This window comes from Vombatus ursinus, unplaced genomic scaffold (genome assembly GCF_900497805.2).
Source record: "Vombatus ursinus unplaced genomic scaffold, bare-nosed wombat genome assembly UNPS02014820.1, whole genome shotgun sequence".
NCBI classification, from domain to species: Eukaryota; Metazoa; Chordata; class Mammalia; order Diprotodontia; family Vombatidae; genus Vombatus; species Vombatus ursinus.
In genome coordinates this window covers 19,742,518-19,760,302 of record NW_020954598.1, presented here as the reverse complement: position 1 = coordinate 19,760,302, position 17,785 = coordinate 19,742,518, and the positions used below count along the sequence as shown (strand labels likewise).

The following is a 17,785-nucleotide window of genomic DNA, read 5'->3' as shown; positions in this document are numbered from 1 at the left end:
CATAGGCCCAAATACAAAATACTGACTCTCCATTTGCTGACTATGACTGGCTAGAGACCATTTAATACTTTCAATTCACAAAACTCCATTGATCTAGATTTAAAATGTTTTATAACAAAGGTGAGATGTTTTCCTCATTTTTCACATGGGTAAACTGAAGCACAGAGACATTTGGTGACTTCCAAGGATACAAAACCAACAGCACCAGGGAGAGGAGACCATGAAATCCTGAATTCTAATATCATATTCCAACCTCCAGACATTGACCCTCCAACACGGAAACTCAAAAGAATGATACTTGAGCTAGGGCAGCAGAAAATTTATCTCCATGTCACATATATTTAAGGAAAATCATGACATGAAACTCCAACATTTCTCTAGTTATAACAGGGTCAAAGCTGTAAAAGCCAAAGCCTCCTTGTAGTAGAGTAACTCCTTATTTATGCTCTAGTTTAAGGGGCTAGTGGTTTTCTGAAAGGTCTTCTAAATAATAAATTATAAGAGAAGGGACATCTGAAATCTAGTTATGGTTGAGGCAGGTTGAACACTGAACACTAAGAAACTAGACTGAATGTTGACATTTTTCACCACATAATCCACACAATAAATGGGAGAGGAAAATGCTGGTAAAAGAAAAGACAGAAATTCAGGGTTAGCTGTAGATTAAACTTCCAGCTGAATACACCAGCAGGTTCTTTGCTAGGGGGAAACCAATCAATGCTCCTAATCTAACCTGTCTGAACCTAATGGAGGACCGCTTATATTTGACTTCAACATGTTAAAACCCAAGAGAGTTTGGATTTTCTGACTGAAACAGCACCTTAATATCACTAAACTCTGAGTGATTCCAGACTCCCCTTAAATTCTGGATCCCGAAATCCTCTTTCGTGCCCTTCTCTTTCTCCCTAACCAGTCACTATTATCTTTACCTTCACAAACTTGAGTTTTTCTCTCCCACTCATATCCTGAATGATTTTGCTTCTGTTCTCACAGGACAAGCCTTTCAGGTCCTCATTTTCTATTGCTGTCCAACCCCTGCTAAAACGTTATGGCCTTAAATTCACCAAGAACTGTAGGTTTTCAGATTCCTATGTTACAATTTATTTAGAGTAAGTCAGCCTAGACTAGAAGGTACAGTATCACTTTTTGGGTATTCTTAAGGAGTGTTCCACAAAAAGTCCACAGGGTGGATTTTTTTGACTAAAGCTACTGAATAAAAAGGCAGCTTTTAACATTGTCATCTTCTTTCTATCTCCTGAAAAACAAACAAACAACAAAACACTGCCCTGACTCAGCTCATCCAGCCTGCCTTGTACCTACAGAAGGGAAGCTTGCTCTGATTCCATATAATGAGCTAAGATGCAAAATTCTTGGTGGCAAAAATGCAGTCATGGGCCAAAGTCTGTCCAACCAGCTGGACTGATTTGCTACTACTTCTCTCTTTCAAAACAAAAGACAAAACCCACAAGTACTTGCTTCTCAATTAAGTCACCAAATCCTTGAAAGTTGACTCACCACCCCCCAAAAAAACAATTTCCAAGTGGAATAAAAGACAAATAAAGATAAGTGAATCTCATTATAGAAATACTAGTAATCTTAACAAGAAAACATTTATGCATTCAGAAAGGATATATGTTAAAACCTGCCTAAGAGATCACCCATTTTGGCACAGCATCTGCCTAAAAGGCTCAATACTCCTAGTCTAGAGTCAAACAGAGGTATCAAAATCCTGTAATATATTTTGCAATGTATTTGTAGTTTTTTTAAAAAAAGACATTATGTTTCAGGTGGTCTCCTTAAGCAGGTTTCACTATATTTATATTAGAGGCTATATCTGACATTCTATACACAGCTATTGCATCCTTCCCCATTTTCCCTACTAGGGGCAGCTGTTTCAAGGTACAAAGAAAGGAGGAAAACATGCCTTTTTAGAAAGGCTTTCTGTACCCTGACAGCTTTGGCTCAGGCACGTGGAAGGAGAAATCAATAGATCTGGGTCAAGTAAATGGCTGTGTTGTCATCAGATCGGATCATGCTGGATGCTACCTTGCTGAATGTGGACCTAGCATTTGAGGTAATCCTCAAATAGAAAAATTTCACATTTCTGAGTAACACACAATAACCAAAGGGTAAAAATATGGGTAAGTGGTTTTAGAAAAGGTGTGATCAGATGAGAAGTCTGACCGCAGTCTATTTACCTTCATACTCTGCTTTCTTGGCTGTCTCTAGGTTTCTCCACTCTGTCCCTACAAGCCTGCTGAGCTCTCCAAAGGAGTAGTCTGGGTGCTGAGCTTTAATCACAGCTCTCATCTCACTGCTGAAGAGGATGTAGCCGCTCATGTTGATCTTCCTTTTGGAGCCTTCCTTCTTAGAGCTGCCCTTGGCAGACTTAGGAGTAGACTGCAAGAGAGAAAACCCTCAATTGTCTACAGTGCCAAGGGAGTTTGTTAACTGCCTAAAGTTTCTGGACTCCAGAAAAACATGGTTTAATAGTTACTGTTGTGGACTGATGTTACAGAGATGTCAGGTTTCAAGCTGACCATTTTCTTAGCGGGGGGGGGGGGGGGGGGAAGGAGCCCAGGCATAAATAGTACTTCGCACTTGTTGTAGTATGTAAGAAATAAATTAATATTCCACTGAACTCAAGCATTGCAACCTGTAATAGTGACCTCATAATTAGGGCTTGAGAAAATTCTGAATGGAAAAACATCATCAATAATCATCTCCAAACACAAGATGAGTTTTCCAAACAAGAGTAGGCTAATGAAGCATAGATAACAGTAACTGGGTGGCCAGTCCTCTGGAAAGCCAGAGAGTAACAATGAAATGTAATAGATATTCCTATGATTTAAAAAACAAATGTTTTTATTTTTAAAAAATCATCTTCATCGAAGGTTCAAAACAATAAGTAAATTGAATTTTTTAGTTCATCTTTGCCTCGGTAGCTTACTATATGGAAGCCTACAAAGTCCCATACCGGAGAGCTAGAGATGAAATCCTCCATCGAGCTGCTTCTCTCCATTTAACCATTTTCCTCCCCCGAACCCCCATCTTCCTCCACCCAAGGAAGGGTTTTCTTCCACAATTAGAAAAGCAAAGCAACCCTATTTCTTCTGCTCAGTGTGTGGCCAGAAACATATGATTTTCACCTGTGGGGGAGTGTAGGGCATAATGTCCAGATCACTGGCCAGTGGAGTCTGAAGCTGGGGCAAAGAGGGGGCTTCAATGACTTCACCCTCCTCTTCTCCCATTTCTTCAATATCATCATCTCCACCTTCCAACTCGGCAAATTTTGCTTCTAGCAACTGAATCTTCTTTTCCAATAATGGTGAGGGTTCCTTCTGTGGAACTATGGGTTTTCTGAGACAGACAGAAATATCAGAAAAAATAACAGAGAGAAGAGAGCACAGTAGGCTACTATCTAATTTCTTGCTTTTTATTTCTAGATACTACTCTAGGGAAAAGAGGGTATGCTCAAGTCAGAAGGCTGCACTGTAGAGGAAATCTTGTTCCAGATACCAGCTTAGATAGATACTTACAAAGCTACATTGTCAAGTATCATATAAAATATTTGCTTTTAAAGCATTGTTAGGTACCTCAAAGATTTTGGGGGGCCAAATACAACCCCATAATACCATAATAACAATGACATGGATTGGGGCAGCTAGATGGCGCAGTGGATAGAGCACCGGCCCTGAAGTCAGGAGGACCTGAGTTCAAATCCAGTCTCGGAACAAACACTTGACACTTAACTAACTGTGTGACCTTCTGCAAGTCACTTAACCCCAATTGCCTAAAAAAAACCAACAAAACAAAACCATGACATAGATAGACTGTTTATGGCCTACCTCAATCTATTCTCATCCTTTTCAAATTTTTGTATTGGGCCATCCTTCCTATAGCAATTTAACCCAAAATTGAGTCTTGATTGTTTAAAACAATGAGAATAATCTTCAGAATCTATATGGAACTTTTACAACTTCTTAATCATCAAGATTACTACACCTCATAGCAAATGGTGACCAAAAATACTAATGCAATCTAAAGATACAATAAGAGATGTGTAATGATCAGGACGGGGGAATGATTGTTCTCTCTGTATTCTAGTTTGTGTTGACCACATTTGGGAGTATTATGTTCAGTTCTTCTGAGTGCCACATTTTAGGGAGGGGCATTAATAAATTGGAGAGTGTCCAAAGAAAAACCAATGAGATGGTGAAGAAGCCAGAGACTGTGCCATATGAACTCTGAGGATGTTTAGTCTGGAAAAGAACAGACTGGGTGGGGAGGGTGAGGGGGGCCATGCTGGCTGTCTTCAGGAATCTGAGGGGCTGTCCTGTGGAAGAAGGATTAGAGTGGGTTGTAGAGAGAATTCCTGTTGGGAGTAAGGGTGTATGCTGGACTCTGGAGATGGCCTCTAATGTCCCCTCTAACTCACTGTGTGATTGTGAACTCAGCTGAAGCAGGCTGCTTAAATACAGCAAATAATTTCTTTTCCCTATTTAACCTACTTTATTTTTCTCTTTTAAATACCTATCTATCTAACTATATACTATTCTATAAAATCATCAGTCACTCAAAAATAGTTTTCACTGCACAATTTTGATGTTCAACTACTGTTAAAAGCCAAAGAAGAGGTTTTTCCTTTAAAATGTTTTGTATTTTACCTGAAATAGTAGATTTCATCATCTACCACTTTAGCAGAGAGTGAAAACCTCTTCAGACCTTTGAATTTCTTCATTTGTTTGTCACTCTCATTATAGCGGCTCTCACAAAGCAGAACGTCATTTTCTGGTATTTCAGTCGGCCTGCAGGACAGGAAATCCTTGAATGACAACACAGCACACTTTCCTGAAAAAAAAAAAAAAAAGGTAGGTTAAATCAAGCACATCCTGCAGTCATGTGGGAACATTACTATCTAAAAAACCCACGTACTTCTGTGCAAGTAGGAATAATTCTGGACACTGAGTACTGCTAGGGCAACCATTTTTATAAAGCATCTTTAGGAAGGGGTAGCTTTTATCACTGTGTTAGAAAAAGTGAAAACTGAGACTTAGAAAGGGTAAGAATGTTGCTGGGGGCCCACACCTCATTGGCAGACCCAAGTCGACCAACTCAGGGCTCCTTTGTTATCACAACTGGGGAGGAAAGGAAGTTGAGCTGTGTAGGCAGGGAGGCAGCAACCACTACCAATGAAGGCAGTGGTTCCCTTTCAGGAAGGCATCAGACTCTCTCACTCTGGGGCTTCCTGGTGACAATGGATAAAAGCAGGGGAACTGAGAACTTCTGGGATGGTACTACCGTTAGATCACGTGTACCTCTGCCATAGGCAATTCCAAGGGAATAGTTAAGGGCTCAGAAGGTCAAGGACACAGCTGTCAATGACCTTGTGATATGGAGCCCTCTGATACTCTCTGAACCTAGGGCTTTAAACAGCTTATGGCCTAGCCTAACATTCAGGCACATGGAAATAACTCTTGGAGCCCCCTCCTCTAGGCAAGAACTTTGTGTGACAGACAGTGTGGCTGGGGACAAGTGGAGGTCAGGGGGCTTCATGATTACTGGGGTGTTTCCCGTATATCTGAGTTGGTGTTCCCTGTATTGCATGTGTCCCTAGGGAAGTCTTGTGTGCTGGGCTATGCTGCAAGCTGCCTCAGGCAGAGAGCTGGTCAAAGAGTTTACACAATGATGAATGTGTCATGAGATCAGCAGTAGCTGGGTTCTTGACGCTGCCCAAAGCACATCCCCATTTTTTTCAGTCGGCCTGTGTCAGTCAGGAGTCCCAGCATTTTGCCACCAGACCAATATAACACATATCCGGCTAGGACAAACAGCAAGTTTCAGAGAGCTTGAGTAAGTCTAAAGGCATCAAAATGTCTTATTTTGTGAAAAATTTTAAAAGATGGTCAGTCAGATGAAAGACAAAGTTATAAAGAGGTAAGGAACTGGGCTAGCAGCTACTCAAAGTGTTTTAGGACTTTATACTCCAGCAGTTCCACTTCCCAGAGAGGTTTTTCAAGTTTATCAGAAATTAGTTATCTAAGGGATAGAAATGGAAGAAGTCCTACCCTCCTAGTGGAGTGATCTATTTTAAGAGGGGAGGCCCCTCTCTGCATTCCTCTCCAGTACCATGCCTAACTGTTCCAGACAATTCTTGCACATATCTAGAACTGAAAGAAGAGCTAAAAGACCAATGAAAAAAGATCTCAGGAGAGACTGAAGAAAGGCACCGGGGCACTGTTCCTCTGGAAAAAAAAATTCATTTGGGATCACAGAAACAAAATGTATATTCGATAATGATTATATTTAAAAGAAAACAGACTGCATTTCCTAATAGTTTCTCCCTATAGGTTATTTTTGAAAATGGTAGCTATAATAAGAAATGAGTTTCAGAAGCAAAATCAATATAAGTTTTGACCGGTACACAGTAGGTGCTTAATAAATGCTTAATTCCCTTTCCCTTCCCCTTTTTATCAACTTCTGTTATAATGGATTTCCTTTAAAGTTGGAAAAAAAATGACATGTTTAATATAAAAAAAGTAATGAAATCTATATGTAAAAATCTACCATAAAAAAAAAAACAACCAACCTTTGATGATAGTTCCTTTTTTTCTTTTAACTTTAAAGTTAAACACAATCAAACTTAAAACATATGACAATCACCAAATCCACTCCAATGGATTTAACAGGAGGGATGTAAACTGTGAAGGAAAACCCAGATTATCAACAAAAATAAAAATGTCCTCAGTGCAGAACCTATTAAACTAGTCACAGTAATGTTGGAATAAAAATGAAAAAATTGAGAACAGCAAAGTCATGTGAGCAGGCAAGAAAATCCTATCAGAGTGAAGACCCAATAAGATGACTATCTGGAACCCATGACACTGGCTGGCTCTCTCTGACTTTGTGGCAACTATAAAAATGATTCTGACAGAGACAACAAAAGCTCTGGCCCACCAAGATCTCCAAGTATGAATATTTACCCAAGATACATGTCATAGGACAGGTTTCTTCCAAATTGCTCAGAAACACTTCTTTTTTGTAGAACATTTTTGTTGGTTCATGTTCTGTTTCTTCAGGGTGAATGAAGATGGGGCCAAAGAAATAGGCAGCACCGTCCCGGACCCATAGCTTTTCAATTCTACAAAGAAGAGAAGTTTCCAATAAAGTAGGACTCTGGTTGTATTTGGAAAGGGCTAATCGATTAAAATGCATTTTAAAAAAATCAGTGATCATTTCTATGCAGATGATTCTGAGATCTGACCCATCCCTAACTTCTCTCCTTACTGCCAATCCTGCATTTCCAATTGCCTATTGGGCATCTCAAATTGGGCATCCTATACTGGATATCCTGAAACTCAACACACCCCACATGGCCTTTGAGGCTGTTCATCGCCCTCCTCTCTTTGACACCCTTGTATCTCCAGGGTTTTGTGATGCTGCTCTCTCCTTCTACCTGTCTAACTGCTTCTTCTCAGTCTCTTTTGCTGAATCTTCTTCCAGGTCAGGCCCACTACCATGGTGTCCCCAAAGCTCTGTCCTGTATCCTCTCATCCTCCCATACTATCTCACCTGATGGTCTCTTCAGCTTCAATGGAGTCCATGAACATTTCTACACAGATGATTCTTAGATCTATTTGTCTAGCTCTAACCTCTTTCCAGACTTTCAATTCCATCAGTCTACTGGACATCTCAAATTGGATGTTCCAAGACAAGTTTCAAATTCAGCATGTCCAAAAAAGAACTCATTATCCTCTTCCCAAACCCCTTTCTTCTTCTTAACCTTCCTGACCGTTGTCAAGGGTACCATCATTTGTTCAGTCATTCCTTCCTCACACTCATTCCACATCACCAATCTTTAGGCTTTCACAAAATTTCTCGCATATGTCACCTTCTCTTCACTCATGAAGCCGCCTCCCTCGTTGAGGCTTTCGTTACTTCATGACTAGAACATTGCAATATCCTTCTGGTTAGTCTCCTTGCCTCAACTTTCTCTATTCCAGTCTATCCTCCACTCCGGAACCTTATTAAAGCACAGGTCTGATTATGTCACCACTTCTACTCAATAAACTCTAGGAGCTTCCTGTTACCTCCAGGATCAAATATAAAAGCTTCTGTTTGGATTTTAAAGTCCTTCACAACCTGACCCCCTCCTACCTTTCCAGTCTTTTATACTTTACTCTTTCCATGTATCCTATGACACTGACCTCTTTGACATTCAATCAATCAATAAACATTTATTAAGTGCCTACTAGAAGCAGCTAGGTGGCTTAGGGGATAGAGTACTGGGCCTGGAGTCAGGAAGACCTGAGTTCAAATCCAGACTCAGACACTTACTAGCTGTGTGACCTTGGGCAAGTCACTTAATCTCTATTTGCGTTAATCCATGGAGAAGGAAATGGCAAACCACTCAAACAGTTTTGCCAAGAAAACTCCATGGTAAGTCTGGTCCATGGGGTCATGAAGAATTGGACTTGAGTGAATGAATAAACAACAACAAAGTGCCTACTATGTGCCAGCACTATGCTAAGTGCTGGGGAGATAAAAAGAGGCAAAAGACAGTCCCTGCCTTCAAGGAACTTACAATTCAGTGGGGGAGACAACATGCAAACAAATATATACAAAGCAAGCTATATATAGGATAAATAAGAAATAATTAACAGAAGGAAGGCATTAGAATTAAGAGGGGTTGGGGAAGTCTTCCTGTAAGAGGAGGGATTTCAGTTGGGATCTAAAGAAAGCCCAAGAGGGTCAGTAGTCAGAGAAGAGAAGGGAGAGTGTTCCAGGCATGGGGAGAATGTTCCAGCCAGAGAGAATGCCCAGAGCTGAGAGATGGAAGTCTTGTTCACAGAAAAACCAGGAGGTCAGCGTCACTGGACTGAAGATTACGTGTTGGGGAGCAAGGTGTAAGAAGACTGGAAAGGATGGTCCCCGGCCACTTCCCAACCTTAATCCTATCTAGACTCCATTCTCCCTTGGCCACATGGGCTAGGTCCCAGGTGTTCTACTCATCCCAAACTACTTGGCCATTCCTGGATCCCCCTCAGTCTTTCTGTACATAAGGTCCATCTTGTCTCCATTAAAATTCATAAAAAGCTGGCCTGCCTGCATTAGTGATACAAATGCTTAGATTCCTTAAGAGTCTGTCTAATATGACAGATGTTCTAATAAACCTTGTCTTTGGCTGGCAAAAAAAAAAAAAAAAAAAAAAAAAGACTGGAAAGGTGGCAGGGTGCTAGGTTATGAAGGGTTTTGAATACCAAACAGAGCATTTTGTGTTTACTTCTGGATGCGACAGGGAGCCACTGGAGTTTATTCTGTGAAGGTGGCAGGTGGGTGACATGATTTGACCTGGCTTTAGGGAAAAAACTTTGGTGGGCGAATGGAGGTTGGATTGGGGAGAGACATGAGGCAGGCAGACCCACCAGAAGGTTACCGCAATAATTCAGGTATCAGGTGATGAGGGCCCTTTGAACAATGTCTTCCATCTCCCAACTCCTTGACTTTCTGCTGGCTATTCCCTATTTCTGCAACGCTCTCCCTCCTCACCTCTGCCTCCCGGCTTCCTTCAAGTCTCAGCTCAGATGCTACCTTCTGCAAGAAGCCTTTTTACCACTAGTGTCTTCCCTCTGGGATTACCTCCCACTTATACTACATACATCTTGTATGTAAATGGCCGTTTGCATAACATCTCCCTCATTAAAATGTGAGCTCTTTGAGGGCTTTCTCTGCGTCCCCAGCACTTGGTCCAGTGCCTGGAACATAGTAAATCCTTAGAAATGAAAAAAAAAATCAGTCTCTCTTGAATATTCAGATAATAGGCACCACATAGGGTAATTTCAGTGGTCACTCTTATGACGCAGAGAACCTTTTCCTCATTTTTTTTCAAGTAAACATATAAGTATGAGCACACACTGATGAAAGAGAACAGAAAGTTCAGCAGCTCCCACTGACAACAGCACTTCCCTGGCTGCACAACTTGACTCAGTGATGCCTAGCTGTGATGCCTTGGGCCAAACAGTGCCACAGCCCAGACTCCAGCCTCTATCATGGGCTGTCATAAGGAAAGAGAGAGATTCTGGGAAATGGATGCAAAGGCGGCTATAAAGCTTTCACATAGGTTGCCACCTCAGGATTCAAATGACCTTGCAGCTCTGCTTTTTAAATTTATATCATATTCCTTATTACCAGTCTAATTCTCAATGGACTGCTGATTTTTTAATCCATAAAATTTTTACAGCTATGCTTTTCTAATAGGGAAAAACCCCAAATACTCACCTGCCCACTCGAGGCCGCACTAAGCCATGAGATTTTATGAAAACACAGTCTCCGACCTTCAGCCACATATCATTATATCGAAGCTGTTCAAAATAGTGGCAGCCTGGCTCCCCATTAGACATTTCTACTGGAACATCTTCTTTCTCCTACAGTAAAAGATATAGTTAAAAGATGATATGAGAAAGGAAAATGAGCATCAAAGGAAATATTTAGGGAAGGTAGATTTTTACAGAATATTAACTGAAAAAATTAAACTTCCATCATGGATATAAATGCTGAAATGAGTAAACCAAAGAGTCAGTCCTGAAATCCATCTTGCTATTAATCAAGAATTTTTAACTTCTCATAGTACTGGAAATTGAAACTTTGTTATAACCTACACTAATGTATCTGGAGGCAGCTACACAGCTTAGTGGATAGAGTGCTGGGCCTGGAGTCAGGAAAACTTGAGTTAATCTGGCCTCAGTCACTTACTATCTGTGTGAGACCTTGGGCAAGTCACTGTTTGCCTTAATCCATTGCAGAAGGAAATGGCAGACTACTACAGTATCTTTGCCGAGAAAATCCCATGGACAGTCTGGTCCATGGGGTCATGAAGAATAGGACCCCACTAAATGACTATACAGCAGCAACAACAATATAGCCCTTTTAAAGTTACAAATGAGATAGATATAAAGACATTATCAAAAGATGATCCTTCAAAAATGCACACATGTAAATACGACTACAATTAACTAAAGGGAATTAAGATAAGGGGCGTATTTTAGTGACAAGACTAAGATTACAGCTAAACATAACAGAGAAAAAGAACAAATTTAACAAAGGTGATTTAGAATGAACTGGCTTCACTTAGAAGAAGAAAACAGGCTACAGAGTGGATAAAAAGATAAGACCCACAATATGGTGTTTACAGGAAAATAGTCAAGGTTTAAAATGAGAGGTTGGAAAAAGTTTATTTTATGTTAGCTGACTCCAGAAGATCAGGAGCTGTAATCAAGATTCCAAAGATGAATTAAAGTTAGAAAATTGAGAGATAAGCTTGACAATTAACAGCAACACTGACAGTGAAAGTATTTTATCTACAGGTATATGTATATATATTTGTACAACCCTCCCTACCCCAAATAGCACAGAAACTAAATTTTTAAGGGAAAAATTAACTGAAATGCAAAAAGATCTGGATGAAAAACATTAATTTTCAGAAATATCAGTATCCTTTTGGGCTCTAAGTCAAACTATATATACACATTATATGTATGAGTGTATATACATCTATGCATACATCCATATGTGTATGTATATGCACACATTTCTCAGTCTTTGTTCTCCTTGACCTCTTGGGTCACCCTCCTCCTTGATACTCTTTTCCCTTTAGGTTTTCAGGACACAGCTCTCTCCTGGTTTTTCCTCCACTTCTCTGTTTCCTTTGTTGGATCCTCCTTCAGAGCACACCCTCTGAACCATACGTGTCCCTCCGGATTCTGGCTGGGGCCCCATATGGCTCCAGTCCCCATGCATTCCTCCTCGTGCTCTCACTTCTCTGTCCCTGGCCCCCTCCCTTCAAGCTGCACATCCCCTTCCTTTCTCTCTTCCCCACTGCTGTGGGCAAATTCATATTGCTTTACATAGGGGCCTGCAGAAAGTCCACTTATGTAAAGCAAGAACTGACTGTATATGGAAGTTGCAATTAAATGAAATAACAATTTACAGGTTCTTCTTGGGAGCCAAGTAATGGAACAAGCAGAGCTGGTTTTATCATACATCCAAAAGCAATAAGAAATGTCATTTTAGGGAACCTTCGGTAACTTTGAATTGTGGTACTTATGATGGGCATAAACATGCAGTGGAAAGAAAAACTGGATTTGGAGCCCCACGACATCCAAATCCTGACTCTGCCACTTTTTCCTGTGTGACTGTGTACAAACCATTACCTTTCTAAGCTCAGTTTCTTCCTCGGTAAAATGAATTTATGAGTTGAATTTCAAAGGACATGCCATTAAAAAAAAAGAAATGAGTCAGATCAGATACTTTTCATAGTTATAGCTAAGAGGAGAGTTCTTAACTATATAAGGGATAGAGATGATCAACAAAAAGTAGATAATTTGTATGAACACAGTGAACATAACCAGGAAAAGAAAGGAAGCGGTCAATTTGGAAAAAAATTTTTACACCAACTATCTTTGATGAGTCTGATATTTAAGATACATAGGAAACTAACACAAATACTGCAAACACAAAAAACCAAAAGTCATTACTTTATGGAACTGCAAACTATCAATAACCTTATAAAAGATCCAAATTGCTAATACTAAAACAAATACAAATAAAAGTACTACTGAGATTTTTCATCTCACATCCAGCAAACTGGCCAAGATGACAAAAGATGGGAATAGTCAATGTTGAAGAGGATGTGGAAAGACAGGTTACACAAATACACTGTTGGTGGAGCTATGAATCTGTCCACTAATTCTGGAAAACATTTTAAAATTATGTTAAAGAGACTAAAATGTCCATAACTTTAGACTCAAAGACCCCAAATGCGAGGCACATATCCCAAGATATGTGATGTATGGCAGCTAGGTGGCACAGTGAATAGAATCAATGCTGGAGTTAAGAAGACAAGTACAAATCAGCCTCAGACGCTTTTTTAGTTGTATGACCTTGGACATGTCATTTAAAGTCAGTTTTCTCAACTGTAAAGTAGAGATATATAATACTACCTCGCTCCCTACCTCCCAGGGTTGTTGTGAAGTGCTTAGCACAGTGCCAGGCACACTACAGGCACTATATACATGCCTGTTTCCTTCCTTCCCTTTGCAAGGAAGCCTGAGACAGAAAGGCAGTACTTTTTGCAGTAACAAATAAGTGGAAACAAAGTAAATGTCCATTAATTGGGGAATGGCTAAAGAAACTGAGGTACATTAATGTAAAAGAATATCACTTTACCATTAAATAAGGAATGTGATGAACTCAGAAGAGGCATGGGAAGGCTCATGTAAACTGATGCAAAATGAAATAAGCAATTCTAGGAAAACAATATATACAACGACAAAAATGGAAATGGATAGAACAACAACAAAAAAATGAAACTGAATGCTGTCTACTTATAATGACCAAATCTGGCCTTGGAAAAGAGATGAGAAGATGTGACTTCTTCCATTAACTGGAGTTTTGGGGGGGTGGAAGTCGGGAGGGGAATGGACTATGGGTAGGGAGTACAGCACAGACTGTCAGATTCAGCTGATGTGTTGAACTGCTTAATTTTTTACCCTCTTTTTTATTCATTGTTGTAAACAATAGCTCTTTGAGTAGAGGAGAGGAAAGGGACATAAAATTAATGTAAAAACAAAAAAAAATCAATAAAAATTTTAAAAATACATTAAGAGTTATAAAAGTTTAAAGCAAAGGAAGCTATAGGTCAGAGACAAAATACTGATCTCCAAATTGCCTTTGATTTTTAAAATTAACTTGTATGATTCCCAGGAACATTGTTTACATTCTTCTTTCCTATTCACCCCTCTCATTATCGGTACAACACCGGATAGAACTGTTTTATAAATATTTTTCTTTCAAAACATAAAACTCTTTATGACTTTCTTCCTCATACCTTTTCCAGATTAAGGAAAGTGTCTGCTCCTTTACTATCCTCTGAAGTTTCAGTGTGTTTCTCATCATCCATTTTGTCTGTATTTGCAAACACAGAAGCAACACGCACCACAGGCAGAGGTACATCACGTGGGATAAATCTAACAGAACTGACAGGCATGGTCCACAGCTTAATTTTCTTAAAAGATTTTGTTTTGGCAGAATATCGTGACTCACAGACATAAACATCTTCATCTCGAAAGGTTTCTGGACACAGTTTAAAGTATTCCTGTTAAACAAAGCAATAGCATTAGGTTATTTAATGAAATTAAATTACTAAAAAACCCAGAAATGACTAAATAGTAAATGCTATTTTTCTGCACAAAGACAAAAAATGAAAACAATCCCTGTTCTCAGGGATTTTCTAATTTATTATAGGAAACAATATCCATACATGACATATAGTGAAATACAAAATAAATATAAGGGGGTTAAATGCAAAGTTGTTAGGGAGAAAAAGCCCTACTAATAATGACAAGTAGCTCACATCTATATCTATTTAAAGTCTGCAAAACACTTTTCTCTGTAAGGAGAAAACTATTCTGTAAGGAAAGGAGTCTAATTAGTGTAATCTTTAAATTACAGATGAGGAAACCAAAGTTCTGAAAGATTAATGATTTGCCCATAATCAGTATAAAGGAGGGATTCTGACTCAGATCCCTGGATTGCAGGACCATGCTGCCTCTCAAAGTCACAACTGACGCCACTGAGACCTCTTCTGACCTTTCAATTGCCTGGTGATGTGGCACTCTCTCCACCGCCACCACACTGCTTCTAGGCCTCAGTGTCCTGATCTGTAAAATAAGGAGTCAGACTAGATCTCCAATGTCCCTTCAAACTCTACATACCATGTCTGCTCTTATGGTCTTTTCTACTCTCCTTTTCCCCTACCACTGGGATACAGCAAACTGAGAATATAAATACAGAGATTCCTAACAGTCAATTTCAGTTTTTCTTTGAACATCTCCCTTCAACTGAGAAAACACACCAGTCTGATTCAACATTTTGTGGCTGATAATTAGTTTTTATGTGAAAGAATTAACATTCACTCCATGTAAAGTGGTCAATTCTTTCCTTAAATTATTATATGCAGTCACACATACTAATTACAATTAGATTAATGCAGTTCCTGCCTTCCAGAGTTTCAAGGTTGCTCTGTGTGTGTGTGTGTGTGTGTTTCACTATAAAACAGGTGATGAACCTGGGGGCAGTATCTCACCTTAACAAACATGACTACACATTTGCCTAGGATTTTGCTAACAGGTACTTTGTTGTAATAGTCACTTTTAAAAACTTCTTTTTCCAAAAATTTTCGTGTAGCAAGGTGGAATGTTTCATTTGGCCGATAAAACCAACAGCCACACAACCATTTTTCACCTAAAATAAATAAAAGGGGAAAAAATACCACATTAAAGACAAATGTTAGAAAAAGCAAATTAATCTATTAATTCTTCTTTTTAGGACCCAAACCCAGTAATTAGAGCCTGTATAGTCTTTAATTTTGCTGTCATTGCCTGCTCAAAAGAGTTAAGCTGCCTTTCACCAGATTTCTACAAACAAGGAAGCAAGGAAACAGCAGTTTAATTACACTATATGCTGGAAGTTTGGCTGATCTAAGAAAAGTGCTCTGACAGGTCTCAAAGAAGCAACTCAAAACGCTAGTGGGTTAATCTCATATCCTCCACCTTTGTTTCTTAAAACATTCCACTACTTCTACCCACAGCAGCTCTTTTCCTACTGCCTGCTAATCCATGTTCCTCTCTCTTCTTCAAAACCATCTGTACACATTTGACCTAAATGGTGAGGTAACATAGCTTATTCAATATTTTCCTGTAAATAAACTGCTTTTAAAGTATTCCTTTCATGTGAACATTATTTTAACTTGACTGTAAACTCATGGATAGCAGGAATCATGTCTTTTTTTTTTTTTTAATTTTATTACCTGTACACTCCAGAGCAGGCGGATCCATGGCTTTACAAACAATGGGCGCTTGATTACCATTTAGTGGTAGATTGTGCAAAGACTTATATCTACATAAATTACATATGCTCCCAAAACATCCTGTGTCCCTCCTCATGACAGCCCCAGTGAGACCTGGGTACTCACCAGCAGAATCTTCCCACAGTCTTTCAATACAGACTATGTGTGGTTGAAGGTTGGCTTCTGCTGGCTCCACATAGACATAATCCCCAACATGGTACATGCTGTTCTTGAAGCTGCAGTCCTGGCTGTATGTTCGATGTAAGATAGAGAGGCCTGCTCCTCCAGAGGAGTCCTCACTTTTTTCAGCTTCTTATTTCACCAAGGAGAGAGAAAAAACCATTAAAGAGAAAGTTGAGCATAGCAAGGGCTTTACTTTCATATTTACTGGAAAAGGTTCTACTCTATCTACATTCCATGTGGTGTTTGCTTTTGGTTTTAGATAAGATTTTTTTTCTGATATTAAATGTCCCTCTATGCCTATATTTTGCAGGGTTTTTAGCATAAATCTCTATTGAGATAATCATGTAGTTTAGGGTTTTAATGTGATTATACTGATAGTTTTTCTCATATTGAACCATCTTTGTATCCCTGGCATAAAAACCAACTTAATCATAAAGAATGATTTCTTCAAAAAAAAAAAAAAAATGATTTCTTGGATAAATCACTCATAGTCTGAGACAGTTTTGTTTCTAATTTTCAAATCAATATTCATTAATGATATTGGCTTTTATGGTTCTCCTTCTATTTATTCTTCCCTGGTTTAGGTATTAAGATTATATTTATCTCATAAAATAATTCTAGCAGGGTACATTCTCAATTTTTGAAAATAATTTGTGAAGTATGGGCATTAATTAATTGTGTTTTAAAAACTTGAAAGAGGGGCAGCTAGGTGGTGCAGTGGATAGAGCACTGGCCCTGAAGTCAGGAGAACCTGAGTTCAAATCTGGCCTCAGACCAAACACTTGACACACTTACTAGCTGTGTGACCCTGGGCAAGTCACTTAACCCCAATTGCCTTTAAAAAAAAAATTGAAAGAATTCTCCTGTAAATCATTAGGACTAGGAATTTTTTTTTTAAAGCTTTATAGCTGGTTTTCTAGTTCTTTTTCTGAGATTGGGTTATTTAAAGTCTCTATAAGGTCATCTGATAGTTAAGGTATATTATATTTTTAAAGGTATTCCTCTAGTTCTTCTGTGTTCTCAGTTTTCTTCGTATGTGACTGAATATAATAGGTTCCAAGTATTCTTTTTATTTCTTCAGGTCTCGTTTTGACTTTACTTTGTTCATTTGTCATTTTATTTGATTTTCTGCTCTCTTGTTTTTAATCAGACTAGCTAAAGGTTTATCAATTTTATTAGTCTTTTCAAAGAACCAGCTTTTAATTTGATCATGTCTATATTTTTTTGTTTCCAGTTATTTTTCCTCTAATTCTCAATATTTCTTCTTTCGTGCTTTAGGTTTTTTTATTTGCTGGCTTTCTAATTTTTTAAATGCATATTCAGTTCATTAATCCTCTCTTTTTCCTATTTTGTTAATGTATGTTGAAGGTACATGATCTTCCACCTGAGGAAGATTTAGCTGCATCCCAGAAATTTTGGTATATTGTTTCTTTTCTTTCTTTCTTTCTTTTTTTTTTTTTGGCTAGGCAATGGCGTTAAGTGACCTGCCCAGGGTCACACAGCTAGTAAGTGTTATGTGTCTGAGGCCACATTTGAACTCAGGTCCTCCTGAATCCAGGGCCGGTGCTCTATCCACTGCACCACCTTGCTGCCCTATATTGTTTCTTCATAATCATGTTCTTTCACGTAATTATCATTTCTGTGATCTGTTCTTTGACCCATTTATTATTTAAGATTTCATTTTTAAGTATCTATTTG

General features: G+C 38.9%; 1 protein-coding gene across 17 annotated transcripts in view; it reads right to left on the bottom strand.

Annotated features, from left to right (window-relative positions):
* PBRM1 (polybromo 1) overlaps positions 1-17,785 on the bottom strand; it is a 120,965-nt gene that overhangs the window by 13,044 nt on the left and 90,136 nt on the right. For 15 of the 17 annotated variants that reach the window (XM_027837204.1, XM_027837214.1, XM_027837212.1 and 12 more), the window contains 8 exons: positions 16,031-16,216; positions 15,143-15,300; positions 13,886-14,152; positions 10,279-10,424; positions 6,984-7,141; positions 4,668-4,851; positions 3,150-3,360; positions 2,199-2,400 (listed from right to left, as the gene is read on the bottom strand). In XM_027837204.1, the coding sequence (XP_027693005.1) occupies positions 2,199-2,400; positions 3,150-3,360; positions 4,668-4,851; positions 6,984-7,141; positions 10,279-10,424; positions 13,886-14,152; positions 15,143-15,300; positions 16,031-16,216 (1,512 nt within the window). The remainder of the gene's footprint in view (positions 1-2,198; positions 2,401-3,149; positions 3,361-4,667; positions 4,852-6,983; positions 7,142-10,278; positions 10,425-13,885; positions 14,153-15,142; positions 15,301-16,030; positions 16,217-17,785) is intronic. The other 2 variants (XM_027837207.1, XM_027837213.1) reach the window with 1 other exon arrangement.